General features: G+C 35.3%; 1 protein-coding gene across 1 annotated transcript in view; it reads right to left on the minus strand.

The window, feature by feature from the left end:
* The window catches only part of LOC139969943 (vesicular glutamate transporter 1-like), a 74,104-nt gene extending 57,102 nt beyond the window's left edge, over positions 1–17,002 (minus strand). Inside the window, exon 1 of the mRNA XM_071975365.1 lies at positions 16,304–17,002. Coding sequence (XP_071831466.1) covers positions 16,304–16,386 — 83 coding nt within the window. The 5' untranslated portion in view covers positions 16,387–17,002. The remainder of the gene's footprint in view (positions 1–16,303) is intronic.
* Positions 17,003–24,437: the final 7,435 nt, after the last annotated feature.

Here is a 24,437-nt window from a genome sequence, read left to right on the forward strand (position 1 = left end):
GTAAGGCGGCAGTTATTCCAAGGACTTTAGCATGTTATTCCACTAAGTTTCTGGTTACACCATACTATGTTTAAGAGCTCTCTCGTATTGTTTACCTTGGTTAAATATTATGTTACGGTTGTCTTCATTTCTTCAATAATCTTAAATTGACGAATGGTTTTGAATTTAATTGCATCGGGTTGGTATTGTTTACAGATTAGGGTGAGGAGCACTTTTATATCCAATAAATTGTCAAAACTAAAAAGAAAACTTTTCACTAATGTCGTTTAAGAAAGAATTTTGGGTTAATTCAATGCCACCATTTTTTTAATATAGTAGTATAAGGTTATTAGACGGGACCGTAACATGTAACAACAACAAAACAATCATAAACAACTTAAATGTGTGTGTGTGTGTGTGTGATTTTATGAATGCATCTGGTAACAAAATATGTCACCATGGGCAATTCAATTTACACTTTCTTTATACGGTACAAAGCCAGTGAGGAAAAGCAATATTCTATAAAAACAAGTTAATTCGATGGAATTAAAAGAGAGCGTTAGCAACATACTATAACTAAACTCCCCAAATGTATCACATTGCAAGAAAAAATCAACATCAATATTTTGTTTATATCATAGAGAAGTGAAAATTTGGAAGAACAGCTGCAACGATGACGTCACAGAAGACCTACTATGAACCGCTTCTTAGAGTAAGAAAAGCTTTATCTGGTGTGCATAGTTTTTTATTCATACCATACTTAGAGTTAGATAAATAAATATATTACGATTTTCATCTAACAGTGTAAATTATATTTTGTTTCCATATAAGTGTTGTTTTGTTTGTCACTTGACGACTCTTTTGATTTAGAATATCATATATGAATCATAGGTGATTGCTAGACTTATAATCTGGTCACATTCTGTAATTATACATTACGGTCTGAAATAATACTAATGAATATATAATACATATTTTCTCAAGTCACAGAATCAAAATGAAATCAAGAGAAGAAAAAGTGGGGAATAATTTTGAATTAAATTCCCTTGGAAATTAAATACATCACGACAAACAGGAGTGAGGTGAGATCGACGGGAGAAAAGGAGGAAGAGAAAAGAATCATGAATAAAAAGAAAAGGAAGGAATGAATATTTTTAAGACAATACATAATTAAAACACTGTCAAAAATTTAATATCGAAATCAAGGGGAGAAATAGGTAGCTGCAAAAAGACAATTTGACGGATAATGTTCATCTTTACATGAAAATAGAATAAGCTTGGTTTATTCACAATGACATTTATTAACATGTATAGTTAACGATATTTTTACACAGCTTCCGAAGGCCTGAAAGTCTACAATGGACATTTTAAATCTTTTGTCCCTGAAATGTGTGACCGGCTGGGGAAAGCAGAGATGAGGTGGATAAAGGAAAAGCAAATGGATAATTTCATGTTTTATAGTAACATGATATTCAATGTAATTTTTAAATTAATCAAATATGTATTTTGGCTTTTAGAGATTTCAGAAAAATAGGAATTTATTTTCTTACAAGTGATTTAAACGAAATCTTTGAAAATAGTGTCAGGGCGTTCTTGAACCGCAATACGTCATTGACCAGATTGGGCAAAGTATAACCTGCCAAACAAGCTTTGATAATTGGCCAAATAAATGACTTAATTATTCATTACATTAAACATGTTCGCTCTGGCCGATTAGAAATGCAGACTGTGCCATCAATTCAATGGTCACCCAACATTACCGATGACATTTTATAGTATGCAGTTGCTCTGCCAACCTTTGACCTTTTCTTATATACATGTAAACATACATAAACACACACGCATACACGCACGCATACATACATACACGCACATACATATAGAAAAAGTTTACACATCATCAACCAAAATTACATATTTGAATCACTTTAAGTGATATTTCTTTCAAATCCAAGGTCAATATTTATATTCATGCTGCCAACCGTATAAAATGCACTTCAGAGAGACTTCTCGTAGTATATGCATTGAATGTAAGATATGTAGGTCACTCCCTAAAATTTCTGTCTAGTTACGAATAACAAAAACTAATAATAAAGAAAATAAAGATCATACTTTTGTAACATTACTTAAAGTTAGAGAGTTGGGTCTATAATCCAGCGGTCACTGATTCAAATCCCGTTCTAGCCCATCATTTTTATTTGCTCGTTTCCATTAGTTAAAGTTGTCAAATAGAGTCGTTGCATGACGTCAAACCACGGAAGCTGAAATATGCATGTGTAAATATTGCCTTTTACGATGCAAAATTTAAATTTATGGCCCATGTGAATGCACAGCTAGGCAAAATCTTCATTCCAGCAATTAGTAGCACAATAAAATATTCAGCAGTAAAAATGATAAAGTAATTTGAAAGAAGAATATAGGGGTTCCAATTTTTTTCTCCAGCATAATCGTTCTTAGCGTCTATTTGGGTTTTCTTCATGAAATAACAAAAGAATTCATAGGTTGATAATGTACGAAGTGTTATGCATAAAATATTTCGTTGACACAACGTTGAATTCTTAACAAGATATGATGCATTTTGCATTAAAATTTCAATTATTTTGATATCATTTCTGCAGGCCACGTCCCATTGGGATAACAGCGACACCGTACAACCTTTTCAATGACTACACTCCCAAATGTCAGAGTTTAATCACACTCTACATCTGTACAGACGACCAATGATTTTTATCTATATTCAGGGGCACCGGACATCCTTATTCATAAACTTAATTTCTATCTTTCCGCCACCCCACCTCCACCCCCGAAAAAAATCCAATGAATATACAATCTAAAAGAAGTGTTTTGATATAAAGAAAACTGTGTAGACAAGATTGAAGCAAATCTCGAAAAAACAAAGATGTGCTTGTTCATTATTTCTGTAAGATTAATTATCGTTAATGGCTCGTGAAGTCAGAAGACGTAACAATGATTGTTTCTCTGGGTAATGCATGGTTGCATTCGATTGCATTTCATGTCAAATGTCGGAATGCGTCGCGCATGAAGAGAAAGCTGTTTTGGGTGCTGTCTTTATATTTAAACGAACTTTCAACCATTTATTTTATTGGTAGTCTAAGTTTTTATGACACATTTCTAAAAGAAACTTAAAAAGACATTTTCTTCTCCATCAATATTTTTTCACATAATTTTAATAACTAATATTAAATGCTAATCAAAATATGCCTTCCTTTTCGTCACACAATTTAACCATTTAGTACCAAAAAAAATCACTTTTCATTTGAATGTTAGCTAATTAATCCGCAGTTATCAAAACATTGTTGATTCGAATAAAAAAAAAATGTTTTTGGTGACCGACGAAAAACCCCTTCGTTAAGATCGTCGGTCACATATCAATTCTATAACTGATGATATGCTTTTCTTATCACATGGCAAATTCTTCATTGATCTAATTTGAAAATGTTCTCACTAATAAGAATGATAAGTTCCCTGTTTCATTCACAAATTAGCATATGAATAGTTGTGTTTCCCAGTTCCCTTATAAACGTTGTACTTACTATACAACCTTTACCATAAAAAAATCTATTCCCTGCCTATTCCCTGCTTATATGCTCAAAGATTTGCATCTTACGAGAAAGTTAATTTCGATTTATTTCAAACTACAGTTTACCTTTTCTTCATTTTATTTCATCGGAAATGCATAATTTAGTTGGATAATTAAATTCCTGTTAATCCTGTTCCCTTCTGGAATGTAAGGTGACCTTTTGTTGTCTTCCAGTTTAATTTCTCTCCAAGTGCTAATACTCGTTTACTTCCAAGATAACCTTGCTATCGCTTACAGAGCCCTCCTTTCGTATAATCCTCTTAAAGTTAAGGTCCAGAGAAATATCGATCGCTTCCTCGCTTCCTACAAATGCAGTGCAAGAATGTGTTTTTAACTCACATTCGAAAGACTTGATAATTAAACGGTATAAGGATTCCTTGCATTGATTGCTGGACTCATTTGGTTTTTACCGACGGTCTAATTCAATGCAATTATTTGGTGACGTCACTTCTTAGATCGATATTATGACTTAACCTAAATTAAACTGTGGCTTTTTTTTTAAATTGATATATATTGCAATTCAAAACAGATTTAAGCCGTATATTGAAATCCTCTATGCAAATGAACTTAAAGGGATATATTGAACGAATATTATATACCTTCAACTCGAGTTGAGAAGTCAAACGGTGAAATGAGAACAGTAACTTGAAAGCTGATTTAATAATGTTTTCAATATTTATCAATGCTTAGCTCTTATAACAACAGTTCATTAGCTTGAATGTTAAATATCTGTTAAATGAAAAAATGACAAATATGTTGGAGTAATTTTACGTTTTCTACTTTAACTAGAAAAATGTTGAAGTTATTTCTGCGTTGACAGAGGCCAATAATTCATGTGTTTTTATTGTTTGGTATTTTTGCCAGCTTTTTTTGTTGTGAAAAAAATCGACTGTTAAACAATTCTTAAATACAGTTTCATAATAATATTTCTCAATTTCATAAATATTTCTTTTATAGAAAGAGAAAAACTAAATAAAAACACTAAACAATCAACAACATTTCAATCAGAGTATTACTGAGTTGAGGAAGAATTTTGCAATAAATTGTAATAAATAACGAGGCTGTTCTGTTAGACTTGAACAATCAGATACGCCATTATACTTTTAAACAAGTCTTGGACTTGTGAATCTTTTGAAAATGAAATATTCTTACTAATTTTCGTTAAAATATTAGTTTAATGAAATTGTAAAAGGATATCGATTTGGTTTCATGGAAGAACTATCACCATGGTAACCTGATTGCAGAGGTTTCGTCTTCTTTAATACATATATTTTATTGTTTGTTTAAAAAACAGGATAAAACATATTATTAAAAATACGTGTATTATACTGACTTTAGGAGCATGTCTTTAGGATCTACGTTTTTCATTAGTAATCAATTTAAATAGCAAGTTGACAAAAAACATGATATGTTACTCCACGAATTGAATATTTCTGTACAGCTATCTGACGTCATTATTTCGAGCCTCGATCAGACTCCCAATTATATGGCAATATGCTGTAACTTTTACACAACGGTATAATTTAAATATCTTAAAAACTCTTTTAATTAGAAAACATTTCAAGATCAATTGTATTAAGTAATTCAAAGATAACTCTCATACCCCCTTCGCTATCCCTACCCCCCCCCCCCACCCACACTTATGACCCATATAATAATGCACAGCAGATTGGGTTTGTCGGAAAAGTGAGAGAAAACTTTATGGTTTGTCCCCTCAAATTCAGTCTCATCCCCCCTTTTCAAAATATTCCGCGAAGTTTTTCTTTAACTTTTTTGGTTCTTAAATATAAATCCTAATTACTTAGCCGATGGGTAAGAACCTGCCACGCTTTTGTGAGATCTTGACCGCATCATATAGTACAGCGATAGATTAAGGTACTTTATCAAGTAAATATAGTATACTTCCTACAAAAAGGGGGAAAAATTTCAGATTACTTTTATATACATTTCGGTCAAAAGTCCAATAACAGGACATTCCATGCGCCCCTTTGATGGAAGTAATTTAAATAATGCAATTTTCATGAAAGTTCTTTTACTTGAGGGGCACTTTCTAAATGTGAGGAACGGCAGGTTATCGGACGACAACCTTTCGTGTATATTTTGAGTTAGAATCCACAAATGAGCTATAGTGTGACGGAGTTTGCTTATTATCTTTCTTTTTTATTATGAATCATTTACAAGTCAAAACACTTTGGGAAGAAAAATGAAATTAGGATTATAGTTTCTCACACTAGTAGGAATACATTTTTTGAAAATACAAACACGTGATGAAAGACCAATAGTTTCAGTTGGAAAAGATTACTTTAAAGACGCAATCCGTACGTCATAATAAGGGTGGGGGGGGGCTGTGATGTATGCACGGATATAGAATGTGGGGTGAGGGGTGTGGGCTGTGTGGTACTTGGTTCTATGTGTTATGGGACATGTGGGGTGAGGCGTGCGGGTGTGTGGTACATGATTTTATGTATGAATGGGGGGGGGGGGGGGGAGTAGTAAATATGTGGTTTAAGGATTACTTGTAGTATGTTTATTATTGACTACATTGGATACAATATTCCTAATCCATATTTTGATAGTTCTCATACGAGTATTGGCCCTGCCGTTTCACCCTTAATGTACCTGTGCAATGCAAGAAGCTGTACATACACACCATTGTATTATGAAAGATAATTTTGCTGAAGTGGTCGGTATAATTATTTAATTTTTCTCTCCTATAATCACTAAATAGCGAGACCGGTGTTGGAATACTTAAACTCGTGTAGGAGCAGAGATATCAAGAGGGCGGGGGTTGAAGGGGGGGGAGCTCATGAAGAGGGAGGAGGTAAAACAAATGACATAATGTGTCACAAAGTTAGTGCTCACATGATAAGGGTTTTAAATGTTTTCGTCTACACCAATAAGTAACAAAAAAAGGTATCCGAAGCTATTCATCATTCACCATTCAATCCCTTTAACTGAGATGTAAGACAAAAACTTTTGCGTCAGTCAATTAAACTTAAAACTAACCCTTAAAGTTACGATCGTAGTGGACTCGATCGTGCGACTTGACAAAAAACCTTGACAAGAATACGAAATGAATCTTTTTTCATTAACTTAAGATTAAAAGTCAACTGGGAGCATCTTATATTGCTGATTCCACCAGCAGCTGAGACTAAATCAAGTGACTAATGCCTTATTAATCATACAGAAGGGAAGAACTTGTTAATTTACACCAACACCAATATGAGAGGAAGGGAGAGCAGATATTATTGATGTTCCTAGCCGAGAGTTTGTTACGGTTAAGACCCTCGTTTCACTTCCTGTACTGAGTAGGATTAATCTTATTAAAGTCCCTAGTGTATTACCACATAAGAAAATCATCAAATGATTTTCTATTTGCTTTAATGCAGGGACTCTCTACAATGACACATAGACAGAGAGACGACGATGCGACGGACAGATGGACCAATTCAATCAAACAACCGTCCGTTAGTCGAGTAATCCACCATGGACGGGGAGGGGGTGGGGGTGCGGAGTGGCGCGGTAGGTGGTAGATAATTGTCATCCCTGTAGGGACACACATAAATTAAACACATGCAGACAGCCAGACAACGGACAGACAGACAGAGGATCGATTCACTCAAAACAACCATCTACTAGTGAAGTAACCCACTCAGGACAGAGGGTGGGGAGGGGGGGGTGATATGGTAAATGGAAGTTAATTACAATCCCTGTCACAAATGAACACAACTTCACCCCAGCTAAACAGAGTTATATTTTGTTTAGTAAGAACAGACACCTGCTGAAGCGTGAAGGAAGTACATTGTTTGGGCATGAACCTATCACACTTCTCACACTTACATATATGCCGCCCCTCTCCCACTCACAATTATTCTTATTAATTTCAAATTTCGCTTGAAAATGAACTCTATCATTTTATTTATAGACAGAGTAGCTTTATTAGTTAATTTCACGTTTAACTGAATAAATCCGAGTTTCAATCAAAGATGAAACCACTGTACTTAGCATAGGTTATGAACACACATGAGGCCGAATACAAACGGCGTTAGAAAGTCAAAGTAAAAGAAGAGAAACCATAAGCTGTGAAGCTTAACAATTCACTATTGGTTACTGATTTTATTTATTCCAACTAAATATTGCTGGAAGAAAGGTTACCCAGTGTCGTAGCTATCAGTCCTCGCTATGAGGATGGCGTTTCGATCGCCACCTCTAACCAAAAGTGCAATTTCTTATTTCCGATACTAGGTCGAATGCAGTGTTTTCGAATGACGCTTGCGGCTATTCATAATACACATTGCAATGGAAAGGCTATAGCATCTTGTACTTTTGTATTCAAAGTTAAAGGTGGTTCATTCGCTATCATGGAAAATGAGAGGTCTCGGACACACTGTCGTTTATAGTGCAAAGTGTGTAAAGTGTCTTTTTTCTTCCGATATCAGCCGATTCACACAGAGATTACATTAACTACTGTAAATCTCTGTGTGAAGTACCGCAGCTTGATCGTGCTGATAAATCTGATACATTGCTAGCATATGCTTTTATTAGGATTACAGTAAGAACTGAGGATATGTGTAATCCCAACAAATGCATAACACTAGATTTGTTGGGATTACATATATCCTCAGGTCTTAATGTAATCCTAATGGCACATTCTACCGATTTATAGCACGATCCAGTATTTACTGTGGTACAAAACGTCTTGATTTATAGTAGTAACTGTGTTCTCTGTGTGTATATCGGGTGCCGATATACGTGATATACAGTCTCAAAGTAGGGGACTGGGGTAGTGGATCAGTCTAGGACTGGGGTAGAGAGTAGATCAGTCTAGGACTGGGGTAGAGAGTGGATCAGTCTAGGACTGGGGTAGAGAGTGGATCAGTTTGTTTGGTAATTCGTGGTCAGGCTCTATCTTGGTTGCCTTTTCTTAGCGTCTCTGTTCGAAACAGAATCAAGACCGGGCTGCAATCTTATTATCACAGTAACATCTAGAGATGGGTGTTTGCGTCACCACGATAGTGCTTCATTTTAACTGCGCTATATTTATGATATTGGGTTGCAATTCGATCTCAAAACATGGCTTTAAAATAAATTGTCCTTTCACTTCTTAATTTTATATGCCCTTCAAAATATATTTGTGTTATAAACTTCATTCTGCAGTGTACGAATATGGTATGAAATTGAGCAAGACTGATTCGTGCACTAATTATACATATGAAAAAAACTAATTATACATATGATAAACAGCGAACCCAGTAATAACTCCCACAACAAATTAATTTTCATTTCTTATAGCTTGTCTTGAATAATAAATTCAGCTCTATAAACTTTAATGACATATAAATAACTATATATATAAAATATATGTAGAACACAGTAACATTATATTCCTGTCCCAATGCCAATGCCAATGCCAACGGTTTATATATTTTTTTTTATTCCTTTTTGTTTAGCCGGAGCTGTAATTATAAATGCTTATTTCCTCGAATGAAAGAAAAAAATATGAATAATTAAGTCAATTCTTAAGTAATCTTTTCATAGCCATCATATTGTAATTGATGTTTTATAAAGGTTACGCTAGAAAGCGTATCTGCCTTGACTTTAAAAAAACAGAGTTTTGCTTAGTTAATGGCTAATTAAAAATTCCATTCAATTAGTAAATAAAAAAGAAAGGTCTCTGCAAGTTAAATTTCAAATGTTTTAAATAACTGCAATGAATTTTCTCGTCAATTTACATCACATTGGATCATGAATTATTCGAATACATTTTGATTTTGTTTTTAAATAATTGTCATTTGACTCCTCATTTGTAGATATACATGCGTGATAAACTGATGTGAGCGTGTAGGTTGATCTTAGATGTTTGTCTTTTTGACAACTTGTTACAACCAAACTTGAGTTTGTTCCTACTTAGCTCAACACTTTTGGTCACAAGGTAACCCCGCCCCTCCCCCACCCTACCCCCCCTACAAAAAAAAATCTGCTAGAAGCTAAAGAAAAACTGGTCACTCAAAATCAAACTGAGTTTTTAGGGCACTTTTTATTTCTACCCCAAAACATTTTTTACAACTCACACCTTTAGTTATTTAATGTAACCCTATAAATCCTGTCCTTTGAAATATATAGTTAGGAAAAACATGAAAAGCTCATTGGGGGGTGGGGTGGGGGAGGGGGGTTTGTATATAAACCCGCCTTGTAGTGGGATATTATTTTAACTTAAAAGATGGACATTGCACATAAATATATCTTTCAGTTGTTTGAATTCATACATGCTAAAATATTTCCATTTGGTCACAGGAGTACCAACATTCTTATTCGTTGAGGGGCGTGGATTGAGACAAGAGTACAAACATTCTTAATGGTTGAGGGACGTGGATTGAGACAGGGGTATAAACACTCTTATTCGTCGAGGGGCGTGGATTGAAGCCTGGTCTTGCTTAAACGTTTGAAAACATTATGAGACAAGTACTAACGTAAGATAATGCTGGCTGATTGAAACCATCGGCATTCAATAAGTGGCGAACTTGAAAGCTCTTCATTGCTTGCATATTGCTCCCGCAGAGATAGCACACTCTTAAGTTATACTTTAAAAGTAGTACATTAATTGCCTTTGTTAGAACAATAGAAATTATGAATTCGTTAACGTTCAAAATATCTCACACAAATCAGAAGCACCAAACCTCATAGAAGCATTTCAGCTGCACTAAGTTTGTGCGAACATGCATGTCAAATGCATTTCGTGTAATTACTTTTGATTGTCGGAGAAAATCTTGTCAGAGTTAATAACAATCCAGTTTTTTCTTCTTTCTCTGAATAGAAATTTTGCTGAACAATCGTAGAAGTGGTTGGGTTCAATGGTGATATACAGGCGTTGTGAGTCGGAGTGTGGTTGAGCCGGGGGGGGGGGTGGGTGGGTAGGGAGAGGAGTTAAGGATGAGAGGGTAGTGTAGAAGGGATGAAATAATCCTTCCTCCTACAACAAAGTTAGTCATTTCTTCACAAAACATTACTATAGAACATTGTTTGTAACGAAAACATAATTCGTGAAAAATCTTTTCATTTGAAAAGGTGTGGTTACTAGTTCCTGGAGTGACAAATAAGTTAATCACCTCATGAAACAAAAACCTGTCATTGAGAGACATACAAATTCGGGTCAGTCTAGGTATACGGTATTTGCTTGCTACAGGCATAGCCTATTAGCATATAAGCAGTACCTTATATATCTAATTGCATTTGCGTTACAAACATAATAGAGGCAGGATTCGTTTCGTTGGTTAAAAAAAAATTACCCACACGGTTATCTCGTCAGAGTTGATTGTTTTAAATAATCTTTGCTATAAAAAATGTTTCGTGATATCAAACGTAGTACCTAACGTTACGACGTATATTTCGCGCAATTGGTACTATTGTTACGAACAATGCCTAATGACATTTTGGTAGTCGTGTGTGTGCCTTATAACGCAATGCAATCGCAAAATAGTAGCAACGTTCATCGGGCATTTTAGGTACCAAGATGGGAAAACATAATTGCCAGAAAGCTCCGTAAGGTTGTACCGTACATGTAATTATTAGTAAAATTGCATAGCATAGCCTACTTATAAAAGCACAGTCACCATTGTGTAAGATATAAAACCTTTCCTATAAATACACGTGGTTTGCAATCGTGTCTTTTATATTAATATAAAGAGAGTATAAACACATAAAACGATTTTGTTTTCCTTTCTTTGTTTTTCTTCAGTTGTTTTAACAATTAAAGCGATATCCTTTCTCTATATTCCTGTTTATTTGTTTGTTATTGGAATATACCAAATTATCGTTATATATGTCATTCTTTATATCTCAATCATGATATTTCTTATTATTATTCGTTTGTGATAGTATGATTAACCTCCGAAGACATATATGATACTATATGAAGCCACTTTGAATTCCTTACATCTGATCTAACGTTAATAATAATTGCTGAGTGGACATTTCTAAACTTAGGCCATCTTTACCATCTTTGCCGTGTATGATGGCAATGTTTGTGACGTCAATCATTCAAAACTCATACCTCAAGGGCAAAAAGGAGGGATTCCGGCCCATTGTGTTAAGGTTGATTAAAAAAGGATTTGATTAAGTAGCACGCGGTAAGACACTCATATGACATTAATTTAACGTGACTTTATTTTAATCCTCCCCAGCTAGGTTAGCCTATATAGTTGCACAGCCAACAGATTCAGTTCGAGCTTAATCAAGTCATAAATTCAGCTCATTGGGTCACTTTTAGTTGATTAAACACTGGTCTTATCATAGCTGACCAAAGAAATCGTCACTAGGGTTTTTAATTAAAAGCTATTGACATTTAACAATGCCTTTATTAGTTATACAAAGTATTAAACGAATTTCCTGTAAATATACATTTTTTTGTGACTGCAAGAACCTTTTTGATTGCAAACCAGTTTGTCTATTCTACTTTTGATTTCTCGATTGCTTCAAAGCTCGCCAAGAGCAAAGAAATTAGGCCAGAACTAACAACGCGAAGGCGTACCGTTTAAGGAGAAACAGTTTCACTGCCAATTGGAAGCATTTAGTTAAAATAAATTCCCCCGGTCGTGGACAAATCCATTACTGGCCTGTAGAGCTGAGATTCCGTATTGATTTTTCAGCTAAAGTGGCTTTTATTGAAGAAAATCAAACCCATTCGATGACAAATGTCATGCGGGTGAATCTTGCAGTAAAGCCTTTTGTTGATGATGAATGTAGTGCAAGGACGTGGCAAGACAAACTATTTAAAATAAAATGGAAGAAAAAAACGTTTTTTTTTATAATGTACTGAAGAATATATATATGTGGGTGGTTTTTAAAAATAATTTTTCTGTTTAGTTTGATTCTAGAAATATGAGACCTATTTAATAACAAAATTGTCAACACTGGATTCAACGTGGATGCGTTGTTAATGCTGAAACACAGTGTTATATTAAACGGGAGAGTATGTTACGTCACAGAACATCGCGGGCCAACATAGTGCAGTGTTTAGCAGGCTGCATTCTACGTTGTTATAGCCAGGAAAACTATACTTTCTAGTTGACTGACACATTAATTTTGATCTTATGCTGATAATAACTATAAACCGCCTCACAAAAGTATAGTTAGTGAAGATAAGGGTTTTAAACTCTTCTGTTTAATTACAGAATGACGTCATAATATTCAATAGATGCCTGTAGAAACTAAGTTAGATATGGGCAGTACTTTCAAAACATGGTTGTTTACTTTGCAAAAGGCTCCGAAATCTTTATGAAAGTAATTAAACTAATTGTCTGAGGTATGATGGTGTCAGTAGGAACATTTTAGCAAGGTTGTCTATTCTGTTTTCTGATCTATTAAATGAATGCAATTTGCCTGGGCCATTCCATTATCAAGAGAGGGATTCTAAAATTACATTCCAGTTACTTTAAAGGGATATATTGCGTCATGCGCCCAAGTCTTACCAAAGATATTAATAGAAACTTTATTTGTTGTCAAACTTTAATATCACATGAAATAAATGACACGCAACAGTGGAATAATGTCAACCACATCAAAATTGGTTGGACTACGAGGTCCTTGCAGTTCCATCTTGAAGCAAGGACAAAGTTTACAAACTGATGGCTAAACGAGAACAATTGGATAACTGTGTTTGGATAAATGTGTTAATAAAAATGTCGAATAAGATTTTTCACCTATTTCTACGGAATATAACCAATATATTTTCATGATATGTCTTCTAATATTCCATTGTCCTCATTTGTCACTTTATATATTTGCCAAAGTTGGTCAAGAAATGTGTAATATTGCTGTTGCTATTGTGTTGTTACATGCAATTGCTTACTACGCAGGTTACAGGGCCGTAGCCTGGGTAGAATCCTACGGGCAGTTGAGGAACATCGAAACTCATTATGTATCGTCTAAATGTTACATAGTGATGTTTTGATGTGGATTATACCAGGGCCGTTTCTACGAACGAAAAGTGTTGCTTCCAAACAAGTAAAATGCAGAATTTTTTTGACCAATTTATCAATTTTTATCACCCATTATCTTCAGTTTAAAACTAAAGAAAAAGGCCAATGTTTACATGGATGTAATTTGTAAATCCTAATTTGTTTGCTTGCTTTTCCATCGTGTCATTTTTGTCTTTGTTAAGAGCCACAGATCAATCCGAAATTATGACGCACATACACAAACACACATACGCACATATATCATACGAACAAACTCCTAACTGTAATCATGAAAGGTAAGAGTCAATGTAATGCAAAGAAAGAAAAAAAAAGATCATTTTGTTGAAGCATTGTTGACGATACCCAACATCGCCCGGGGCAGTAATCACAAAGGTGCATTGTAGAACTTGAAACGATCAGTGAAATTTACAGATAACAATCTTTTAAAATAGCGGATATGTGATAAGTATGCACCTACTTTACCACAGGGTATTGGATCGTACAAAATCAATATTACCTTGAAGTCTTATTATTTGGAAACTTTATAATGTATAAATGTGGGTAAGCTTTTAAGTTCGGGAGGAATTTTAGGATATTGTGTCATTGGTCCTTGTAAATGAGAATATCTTTAAAAGTACGTCATGGCATGAAACTTAGAAATAACCTCTCTAAGTACTTTCGAATTTTCAAAGAAGATTCATATATTAAGCGTAAGCTTGTCTCTCATTTCTCCGTCAGAAACCGAGTTGATGTTATCGGTTGCATTTTTTTATTTCATTTACGTTATTTTTTCTAAATTCAATACCAAGGACACATGCGGTAAAGTGATACATTGTTTTAAAGGAGTTGGATCCTGTCTCTAGCAGCGTACATCTTCATTTACTATGAAGAGAGTTATACAAACCTCGTCGTTCTTTGTTATGACGTCACACAGGGTATCATCCTTTAATCGAGGCTGACGTCAAAGATTTCATTCTACATATTTCTTTATACAAGATTATTTTGACGAATATCGATTTATTCAGAATTTAGTTATATTGGGAAGTACTTTACAATTAAAAACCAAACGTGTATGATTTCAGTTTTGTCTAATAAAAACGTTATAATATTTCGGATGTGTATTTTATGATGTTATATTTAGACATCATCTTTCGATATTTTGCGTCTCATAAATTTAATATTTGTGTGTGTGTTTCATTTGCAAATTCTATCTTCAATTTCAAATTCTTGTTGGTATTTTTGATAGTCCACCTAGAACAGATTATGTTCACAGGTATACATAGTGTTCCCTTATACCTGGCAAAATTGGCATCGAAATGTTGTATAACGGGCCTTTCCATATAGTTCGCAGTATATGCCATGTCTAGGGATGTACCTGGCTTTCTTATACTTTGCAATGTGTCATGACAAGATTTAAAAAATTCAACATGAAAATGTTAGTAAATTGTTTGAAAGAAATGATTGCACAATTGTTTAGATTTATACTTATCGATAACCAAGGAATACTGGATGACTCTCTTAATATATACTAAATTGTGACGTCATAAATACGTCATTTCTCATCAATTATTCCTCTGTCTCAGATAATTTGAGAACAAAAATATTTGCAGCTCTAATAATAGCTTATGTATGTATAACGAAGTTAATGTGTTACATCCTTGGGCAGTAATCTGCTAATAAAAGAGGAGTTTTGTATTCTAGAATATTATTTGAGTACACAAAGTAATCCAATAACTGGCAAAATGACTTGTTATAGATATGTATTGAAGATGCCATGGAATAGGTTCCCAATGAATGAAATGTTCATCCTGAAAGTTAACAATACATAAATATATATATATATATATATATATATATATATATATATATATATATATATATATATATATATATATATATATATATGATAATAGTTCTTTCTTTATGTACCAAATGATTTTTGACACTGAAATATCAGGCAATCGTAACTAGGAAATAATGTTCAAAGAGGGAGGGAGCCGAGCAGAGAGGAGGGGGTGGGGGTAAATAATGGTTATCTCATGGGTGCATTTTACGTTGAGTTGCGCCTTTTTCCTTATCCTTTCCTAAGCCATTAAATATTCAAATACAATTATTGGACACCATTCAGTTCTCACTACGAGATCTCACAGTTATGGTTGAAATAATTTAAATGATTTCCTATCAGCGATTTGTTCAATGTTAAAAATAAAAGAAAACGGAAAAGTTAATGTTCCACACATTTAAATTTACAGTTTTTTTTTTCATTAACATCTGTTGCAGTCCTGTAGGAATTTGCATGTTGGCGGCTTAATGCAGTCGATAACCTATTTAACTAAATCTCATCCCTTAACGTGTTTATAAATACTTAAGGTTTAGTCATAAAGAAATGATTGAATAAGTCCTAAAGAACTCGTAAATTTGCAATGACTTACCTAAAATAATCTGCCAAATTTGCCAATTTGCCAAATAACTGTCCCGTAAAGATTTAACAATATTATTTGAATAAACTACATGCTTTCTCTGTTATTTACAGAAACAGAATTAAAAACCATGGCCATTTTTTCTTAAATTAAAAGAATGAAGGTGATTATCCGATATTAAAAATATTGACTGAGAATTCGAAAATTTAACTATTATTGACTGTTCACGTTTCATATGTATATTAAACGCGCTCTCTGTCACCCAAATCATACCACAAGAAATATGGAAAACAAAAGAAGAGGATAACATCAAAGTGAAAGATTATTCACAAGTTTTTTAAACTTACCGACGGAAAGTTGAACGGACGTGGTCCATAGCACGAACTCCTTTATCTGCCACAAAAGATTTAACTGAACCTAAAGATTCCATTTTGGGAAATAACTTTCAGAATAACTTCTCTTTCGTTAAGTTTGACCTCCAGAGAACTCGTACCTAAATGCGAATATAGCTAGAACGCTAAATGGTTTTAAAGACATTCACCTTATTCAGTGACTCATTAACTTTCTCTGCAGTAATTAATATTCTGGTGATGAGTAACGTCAATGTTACAAAGAAATCACAACGCACTACTACTCAAATTTCTGTCAGCACTTAATACATTTATACAAAAACTTTCAGAAAGAAATCTCTATTCCTTGTTTATTCCCTTCTTGGTAGAATTTATCCAAAAGAAGATAATTTTTTGTTTTCTTGATGGATTTGTCAGTTGTTTGATAACGAGTTATCCTATCGTATAATGTTATATACCAAAGAAGTAAGCTAAATCTAAGATATGACGTAAGGGATCTTTTGTGCCGGAATAATTGTTCTTTTGGAGTTTTGAAGCCTTTATGAGGTATTGTGTATTCCACCAGACAACCAAAAGCTATTATCTCCGTAGCCTGAAAGTAGTATATACCTCCGCCTTTACAGTTCAATCACGATGCTAACGGAAACAGAATCGGTTAGCCTGTGAGACAAGTCATCCATTTACGCTCAAACACACACAGCGACATACAGAGGAAGAGAGCGCGTACACTAAATATCCGCACGGCGATATCGAACGGGTACGGATGCCTTAAGGTTACATATGCATTTCATAAATTGTACGAGGTTTTTAAAACTAGTTTGTTTTAAGTAAGTTTGAATTTTGAATTTTTATGTTTGTTAAACGCTTAACCACAGGAGGAAGCCACCTTGGAAAATTTAACTACCATTATTATTATTATTAAAAGCATTGGTGACTATGAAAAGGAGAACATATTCTAAAAATCCGTGTTAATGGCAACCACTCAGTTCCTTAGAACGGATTCCGAAATGTTGATAGTTGACATTATCCAACTATGCACAACACTTGAACTTCAAACAAACATGCGTGACGTCATACTTGCTAACATCAAAATGGACTGCTCTTTAAACCTTACTGTTTTGGTTGTTTTGACCTACAATAGTGTATTGTGACCCCGCGGACTTACTTAATACGGATGCACATTTTGAAGGGACAATAATAATAATAATAAAAAAAACATGAAAACAAAAGATTTATCGATTCAAACCTTATCAAGTCAACAATATTTGTCTCGTAAATGAAATTCAGGAATTGCACTCAATGTCTCTGAGGATGGTTTAAAACAATTGACAACATCAAATTGTAAAATATCCGACTGTTTGATTTTCATCTAAATTACCATAAAAGTATAAATGTTTATTTTTCAATAGCCTATTCAATTTTTAAAATTAAAAGGAATATTCTAGTGTAAGTTGGAAGTACATCTGATAGCAATAATTTTCAAATTGAGTTCGATTTTCAGCTCATGTTTCATATATGAAACATAGATTCATGAAGATAAAGTTGACAAAATAAAAGTAAGAAATGAAACCTTATAAGATGACCCCTTTAAAATCCCATGCTTCTTTTCTAGTTCAGTCAATGGTTCGATTTGAAGGAATTTCTTGCATTGCTTCCTTTTAGTAAAAATGTTCTGAGATACCCTTTTCTTGTGGTTCATTTCAACATGATGGTAGAAACGGGAATAGATAATGTTACATTAAACCACTGCCCCACTTTCCAACGTAGTCACACACACACACACAAAAATCGATCACTAATGGCCCATTTTTGAATGAAAGAGAATTTCTTTTGACTAAAGTGACGGCATTCCTCGGTTCTCCTGCACAGTATGTGAAATGACTTTGATTTGCTGTGAATATCAAAGTAACTGTTGTATCGATTTTAAACTTGAATTAGTCAATTCTAGTGATTTCTTTGACAAAACATTGAGCAGTCAGTGGAGCCAAATTCTGTCCGTTTATAAAATCGGTCGATAAGTTTCCCTCTCAAGTTCAAGTTAAATTGGTATTATAGCAGGTCTTGTAAACACTTATATAGAGATAATTTGAAATTCAAAATAGCTTTTACAAGTAGACTGAGTAAAGCGTATTTAACATATATAGAGAAAGAATATGTCAGTACAAAGCATGAAATCTAATCAGCAACACGCAATAACGTGTCATACAAATTACCTGTTTAATATGCTCGCTTACCTGTTTCACATTCTATATCTAAACAATATATTGTGTGGATTCGCGGTTTTGGGGATTCTTCTTCCTCTTGGTCGATGCCTTTAATTGGCCGTATTCATTCCATAGCGTCACTGCTTTCTTAAGAAACAATCATCTAATATTTTAAAAGAATTTCTTTTGTACATCAGCAATATTTAGCGGGAAGATATGACCTCGCCATAACCCCCCCCAAAAAAACACCATCCCCACCCCCAACCCCCCCCCCAAGGAGAAAAAAAATATAGTGGGAGACAATTATTTCTTTTGCTTCTGTTAATTACGAAGTTTACTGACAATATGATACTTTCTCTACAAATATTTCACGGAATAAATCGCGAAGGAGCCCTAAATTTCTCATTGATAAAACTGCACATATCACCTGATTACAAAACATCTCTCCGGCAGGACTTCCCCTTAAATGGTTTCATACTACAAGGTATATGCATGCCCACTCTGATTTACATGTACCAATCTGGGCGAAAGTTCTTATTGTGATTTGGCGAGAAGATGAGTATGGACATTGCGTTTACTACAAAGCACCTTGTAACTTGAGTAACCCATATCTCCCGATGAGAAGTGGAAATTTGTAAGAACAGGCGAGCACATCGGATGGATCTTGCGAGCCACAGTTTAAATTTTGTACCCAATAAGTGATTCAGGTTACATAATTGCGTATTAAACATCAGTTATAGTAAAACATCCCATGAAGAAAGTTTGCCCTAAGCATGTATTCAAACCTACACGATTATATATTTCATGACATTAAGGGCGACTGAAAAGTGCTTTGAGATTCTCTCGGGTTACATTTAGCCTACTAGTGCAGTGTTAGATAAGTTTATAAAAGAAATGTTATTATCTGTTTCTGGTAGAACTATGTCACATACCTATCAATAAGTCAACAAAAATATATTGAAGTAGTATAAAAGTGGCAAAATTGTACATTAGGCAATACCAAGAGAAAACACATACATACGATAGACGATTGTTTACTCGGTCAAATGCAGTCTCGGTGAGTCAACGTATTGGGGTATAGCTTTGGAAAAAATGGCCGAATTTGAATTTGACGAACGAAAATTCAAACACCTGGGTGTAAAGCTTAGTAAAACCTAGGCTTAAATCTTTAATGAACAAATTATTGAAAAGTGTAACCAGCCGTTATCTCATCTCATACAACAAAAATAATTCAACAGAGCGCCCTCTTTTTAACCAAGTTTTTCGTTTAAATTTATTTCAGGATGAAGTTGCACGTTTATTCCGTCAAAGTATATATGAGTCCATAATTCGGAAAATATTCGCTCAAGATTTTTAAAATGTATCTCTTTCTAATCAATTAATTGAGTTTTTCACATCTTTAAATTTCGCTAACATCTCAAAAACTGGTTGTTGGTTTGGTATGAAATACCTCTCAAAACATGTGAAAGTTATTCAGTATCTGTCTAAATACGTAAATGCCATTTATACTTTTCTCTTATTCGCGAATTATTAATTGATTGGGACAAATATGTATTATATGAATAAGTTGTTGACTTTGATATACGAAGATTTTTTTCCAATATTACTAGACATAATGATGAAAATGATACCGCATTAATGATTTACTAGGCTCACGTAGACAATTGTCACATTAGCAGGAGAAGGTGCTGTGAATCAAGTGAAGAAGTTTCTGCAGCCAAGACTTCAACTAAAACTGTTCGGTGAATTAACTTCGAAACAACTCATTTGCATATTACAATTAGCTATTGTTTGATCATGTAAAACTGACTTTAAATCACCGTATTGAGTTGATATTTCTATATTTTTCGAAACTATTCCATAAATCTCATCGCATAAGGTTGGAGTATACATCACATGCTATAGTAAGATAAGGTATTTATTCAATCATTAACTCCAAGAGGCGTTTTTACCTAAGAAGTTGTAAAGTATTGTCGAAACCCATGAAGTTCTTTTCAACTGTTTTGACTTATGCAAGTTCATGTTATAACAATATTGCTGTTGTGTTACAAGTTAAGACATTTATATATTCTACATGAAAACTATATATTACGATAAGAGGCAGTTGCCGGGGTCATAAGAAGTGTACTAGGGTGGGCCATATACGGTGGTCCTATATAAAGCGAGGTGGATGTAATTTTATTGGTTTTCTGTTAATGTGTACAAGAAACGACCAGAATGAATTGATCACTATTGCATTAACCCAAGCTCTTCTGGTCTAATTGGCAGCTAAAAACATAGTATTTGAATACACAAATGACTGTAAATATTTTCAATAAATAAATTCAACACAATGACAGTTGTAAGCAAATGGGAAGTAACATGGAATCGCACACTTACCTTACAAGAAGAACTGAATATGCGCTGAATGTGTTAATACCTTCCTTTTGTTACATATCCAACATTCAAGTGAAAAGTGTTGATTGAAAGATATTTTCACGTCAATGGCGCAGTATGAGTTCTGGAGTAATCGTAGCCAAAAAACCTCTGGTCGAACACGTCTGAGCAATATAACATATATGACAAGAAATACATCTTGTACGTAAACATTGAACAACTTTTGTTATACTTTCTAAGAAATTTCACTTTAAGACTTTAAGACTAACACTTTAAGACTTTAATCGCATGATCACGTGGGTTATTGTTTGGTTTCTGCAGTTTGAAGTCAAGGTGGAATAAAGGTGGATTAAAATACCATTCAGATTATCCAACGTGTTTCAACCAGTGGCGTCACCAGACTTTTCAGTCTGGGGGGCACAGGGGGGGCACCAGCATTTGATGGGGGGCACTTAGGTGGATACGGATCGCCGTCCTGGGGGAGGGATCTAAGGGGAAGGGGTGCTCCCTCCAGGCGCGGCGGAACGGGAAAATTATTGGGGGGGGGGGGCTAATGTGTAGAGACTATCTAAGCGGAGCGCCACCGGGTGGCGCGGAGCGTACAAGAAAATTTGGGGTTTTTCAAACCCCCAGATGGCCGGAAACGGCACTTCCCGAGTGTTTTATGCTGCGAATACCTAGCCCTAAAATATGGGTCTCAAGCCTGAAATTTCTCAGATTGCACGTAAAAGTCTGTAAAAACATTGTAATTTGTATATTCGATGGTGTTTTAAGAGAGTAGCTATTACTCGTAGTGTACTCGCAAAGACGTTTTTGAGTGTAGTAAGGGGATGTTGAGAACTGGCTGAAATGAAGCAAGTCATTGGCCTAAGACGGAGTTGTGTTGCGCTTACCGGTACTCACACTCACTGCTTCCACTTTTCACGGGGCGTGAAGACGCGGTTGGGGTGACAATGTGATCTATAGCCAGGGGACGGGCCGAGGGTCCCCCAGCATTTACTAAAATTATTACACCTATATAGTAACGTGTGCATCGGACAGATCGACAAGTATGCATTGAAAAATGGGCAGATGCACGTTTCGGAGCCTTGGTAAATATTGGGGGGGGGGTGGGGCTTATCATGCATTTGCCCCCTCAACTTTTTCATTGGGGGTGAGCCCCCCGCCCCCGATTCCGCCGCCACTGCCCCCCTCCCTTTTGGAAAATTTTCGCATACGGAGGATGGGCTAGATGCAAAATGCTGCCACATTTGATGCTAAATTCGATCTGAAGATATCTCCAGAAATTGCTATTTTTGAGGTAATGATTTTAACAAGGCGCAGAATTTTGCAGAGGATATGAACCACATGCTGTCGATATTATGCCTAACCCTATATCAATAAAACCTACATTTGTTGAATTAATGTGTGCATGACCCCCGACTCCTTTCTTGTCCTTCTCGTTTTCGCCCATTATCTATTAAGATGTAACAGGTTCCAGCATCGTTATTGGCTCCTATCAGGGATCTCACCATGCAATCCAAAGTTTGATCACACATCGAGTATGGCTCAGTATGCAGGTGTGAACATTCGCCATTTGTTCCTACAAGCATCTGACCTCAAATGACCTCTGCACCCCCTACACAACAGGGTTAATATATGGGTCCACAAATATAGGCAAGTATGGTGACTGCGGACCCTCACATTCTCACATTTCGTCAGCTCCTAACCTGTCAACCTCAGAGCAAGGCAACATATTGCAGTACCCTCCCTTCTCACAGTCATGTAGCTCGCGAAGCGGACGTGTATATCCGCTGGTATTGCGTGAGCACTGACACATTCAATGTAAATATCGACACCTGTTTTGATGGCGCGGGTTACGACTTCGATACCCGACGTTCAAGGATAAACTTTTTCATTTTTTCGCAGCTCATTTGATGAAAATACGAATTACTGTGCTTCTTTGTCCTTATGAAAAACTAACTCAGATGATGGGAGTTGAATATAACAAAATATATATATATTTTTTTACCAACCCAAATCTCAGATGGGGGGGCACTCGGGGGGGGGGGGGCACTAGGTTTTCCAGGGGGGCACGTGCCCCCCTGGCCCCCCCCCCCCCCTTGGCGACGCCACTGGTTTCAACAAAGAGCGTTAGAGCCCATTGCGTGTTGGTCATAACCTATGTTCTAGTTACCATTATATATTTGTAAGTAGTTGTAGTTTTAAATATGTTCATTGTTCACCAGACTGTAAGCCAAGTGAATTGCAAAAGTAATACAATGGGTAACCAGAACTCAGTTACATTTTTTGTTCAATATCAAGGTTCGATCACTGACGAGCACACCAATAGGTCGACTCCATACTTAGGAAAACGTTAAAACATCCTCAGTCAATTTATTAAAATGATCAATCGAGAGTTTTGCTGTTTAAATTAAACTATTGTAAAAGAGATCTCAATAAACGTTTTGCTCCATTCATTCTGTGGGCAAATAATTTACCACCCAACGCTGGGGACTTAACAGAACGTAAAATTTCAAAAATTTAAAGTTTCACAAATTTAATCGCTCAAAGTGATAAACTGGTCAAGACTGAAATGGATTTTTTTTAAAGTACAGACTTAACCCGAATAGTACAGCAGTCTTTAACCATGAGTTATATTTGATATTGAACGAAATTTATTCTTGCTTTTTTTCTTACTTTTAGGGGTGGGGCGGGGGTGTCTGGTGCCGTATGTGGGGCTGGGTTTTTCTCTAGTGTATGTTATATAGTTCCACCAGCTTATCCAAGTTGAATAAATGATTTTACTTAAGATCATGAAGACGTCTGTGTAATCCACTTGGATGTTGTATACTGATATTGCTTGGCTAATAATAAAAGATGCCTTACAATTGATTTAACTCCAGGTACATTGTGTAAACTGTGTTATGACCAACGAACCAAGAAGGGGAAAAAACACTTAAACGCATCATAAAAATGATGGCGCTAGTTTAAAACTGAACACTAATTGTATAGAAAATACTATTATGACCTTTACAAGCATCCGTTCATTTAATTGCACGAGAAAAGGACATCACCAAGCTACATATTTAGTGGGGATGGATGGTGAAATTTTTGTATGATGGTCCCAAAAGGGGGGGGGGGTTAGACCCATTTGCCGTTGGTCGCCTTTCAAGCTTCTGGTCAATTTGGGGGAGACATGGACACGGGATCCTAGGCCACAAAAGGTGCCACACCACCAGCGGTGTGTTATGAACTCCAGTGAGCCTAGAAATCTAGTAGGGTTTACACAACCGGCAGAATGAGTCGTTCATCTACCTCCATTAACACCTGTCGCCACGTTAGCTAGTGAAACATATGTTTGAATTAATGTATAAGGACTTCACAAAGGAGTATGCGATGGGAGACACGAGTATTGCATAAACTAAATATAGATGGATTCGATCCCGGAGCTGCAGGTTAACAGTCACTGAGCAACCTGAAAGTGCATAGACAAATCCAGTATACGGACTCGTATGACTCATTTTGAGTTTAAATAATCGAATGCTTGAGATAAAATATTATTGCTGTAA

The sequence above is a fragment of the Apostichopus japonicus genome, chromosome 7 (assembly GCF_037975245.1).
Source record: "Apostichopus japonicus isolate 1M-3 chromosome 7, ASM3797524v1, whole genome shotgun sequence".
Lineage (NCBI taxonomy): Eukaryota > Metazoa > Echinodermata > Holothuroidea > Aspidochirotida > Stichopodidae > Apostichopus > Apostichopus japonicus.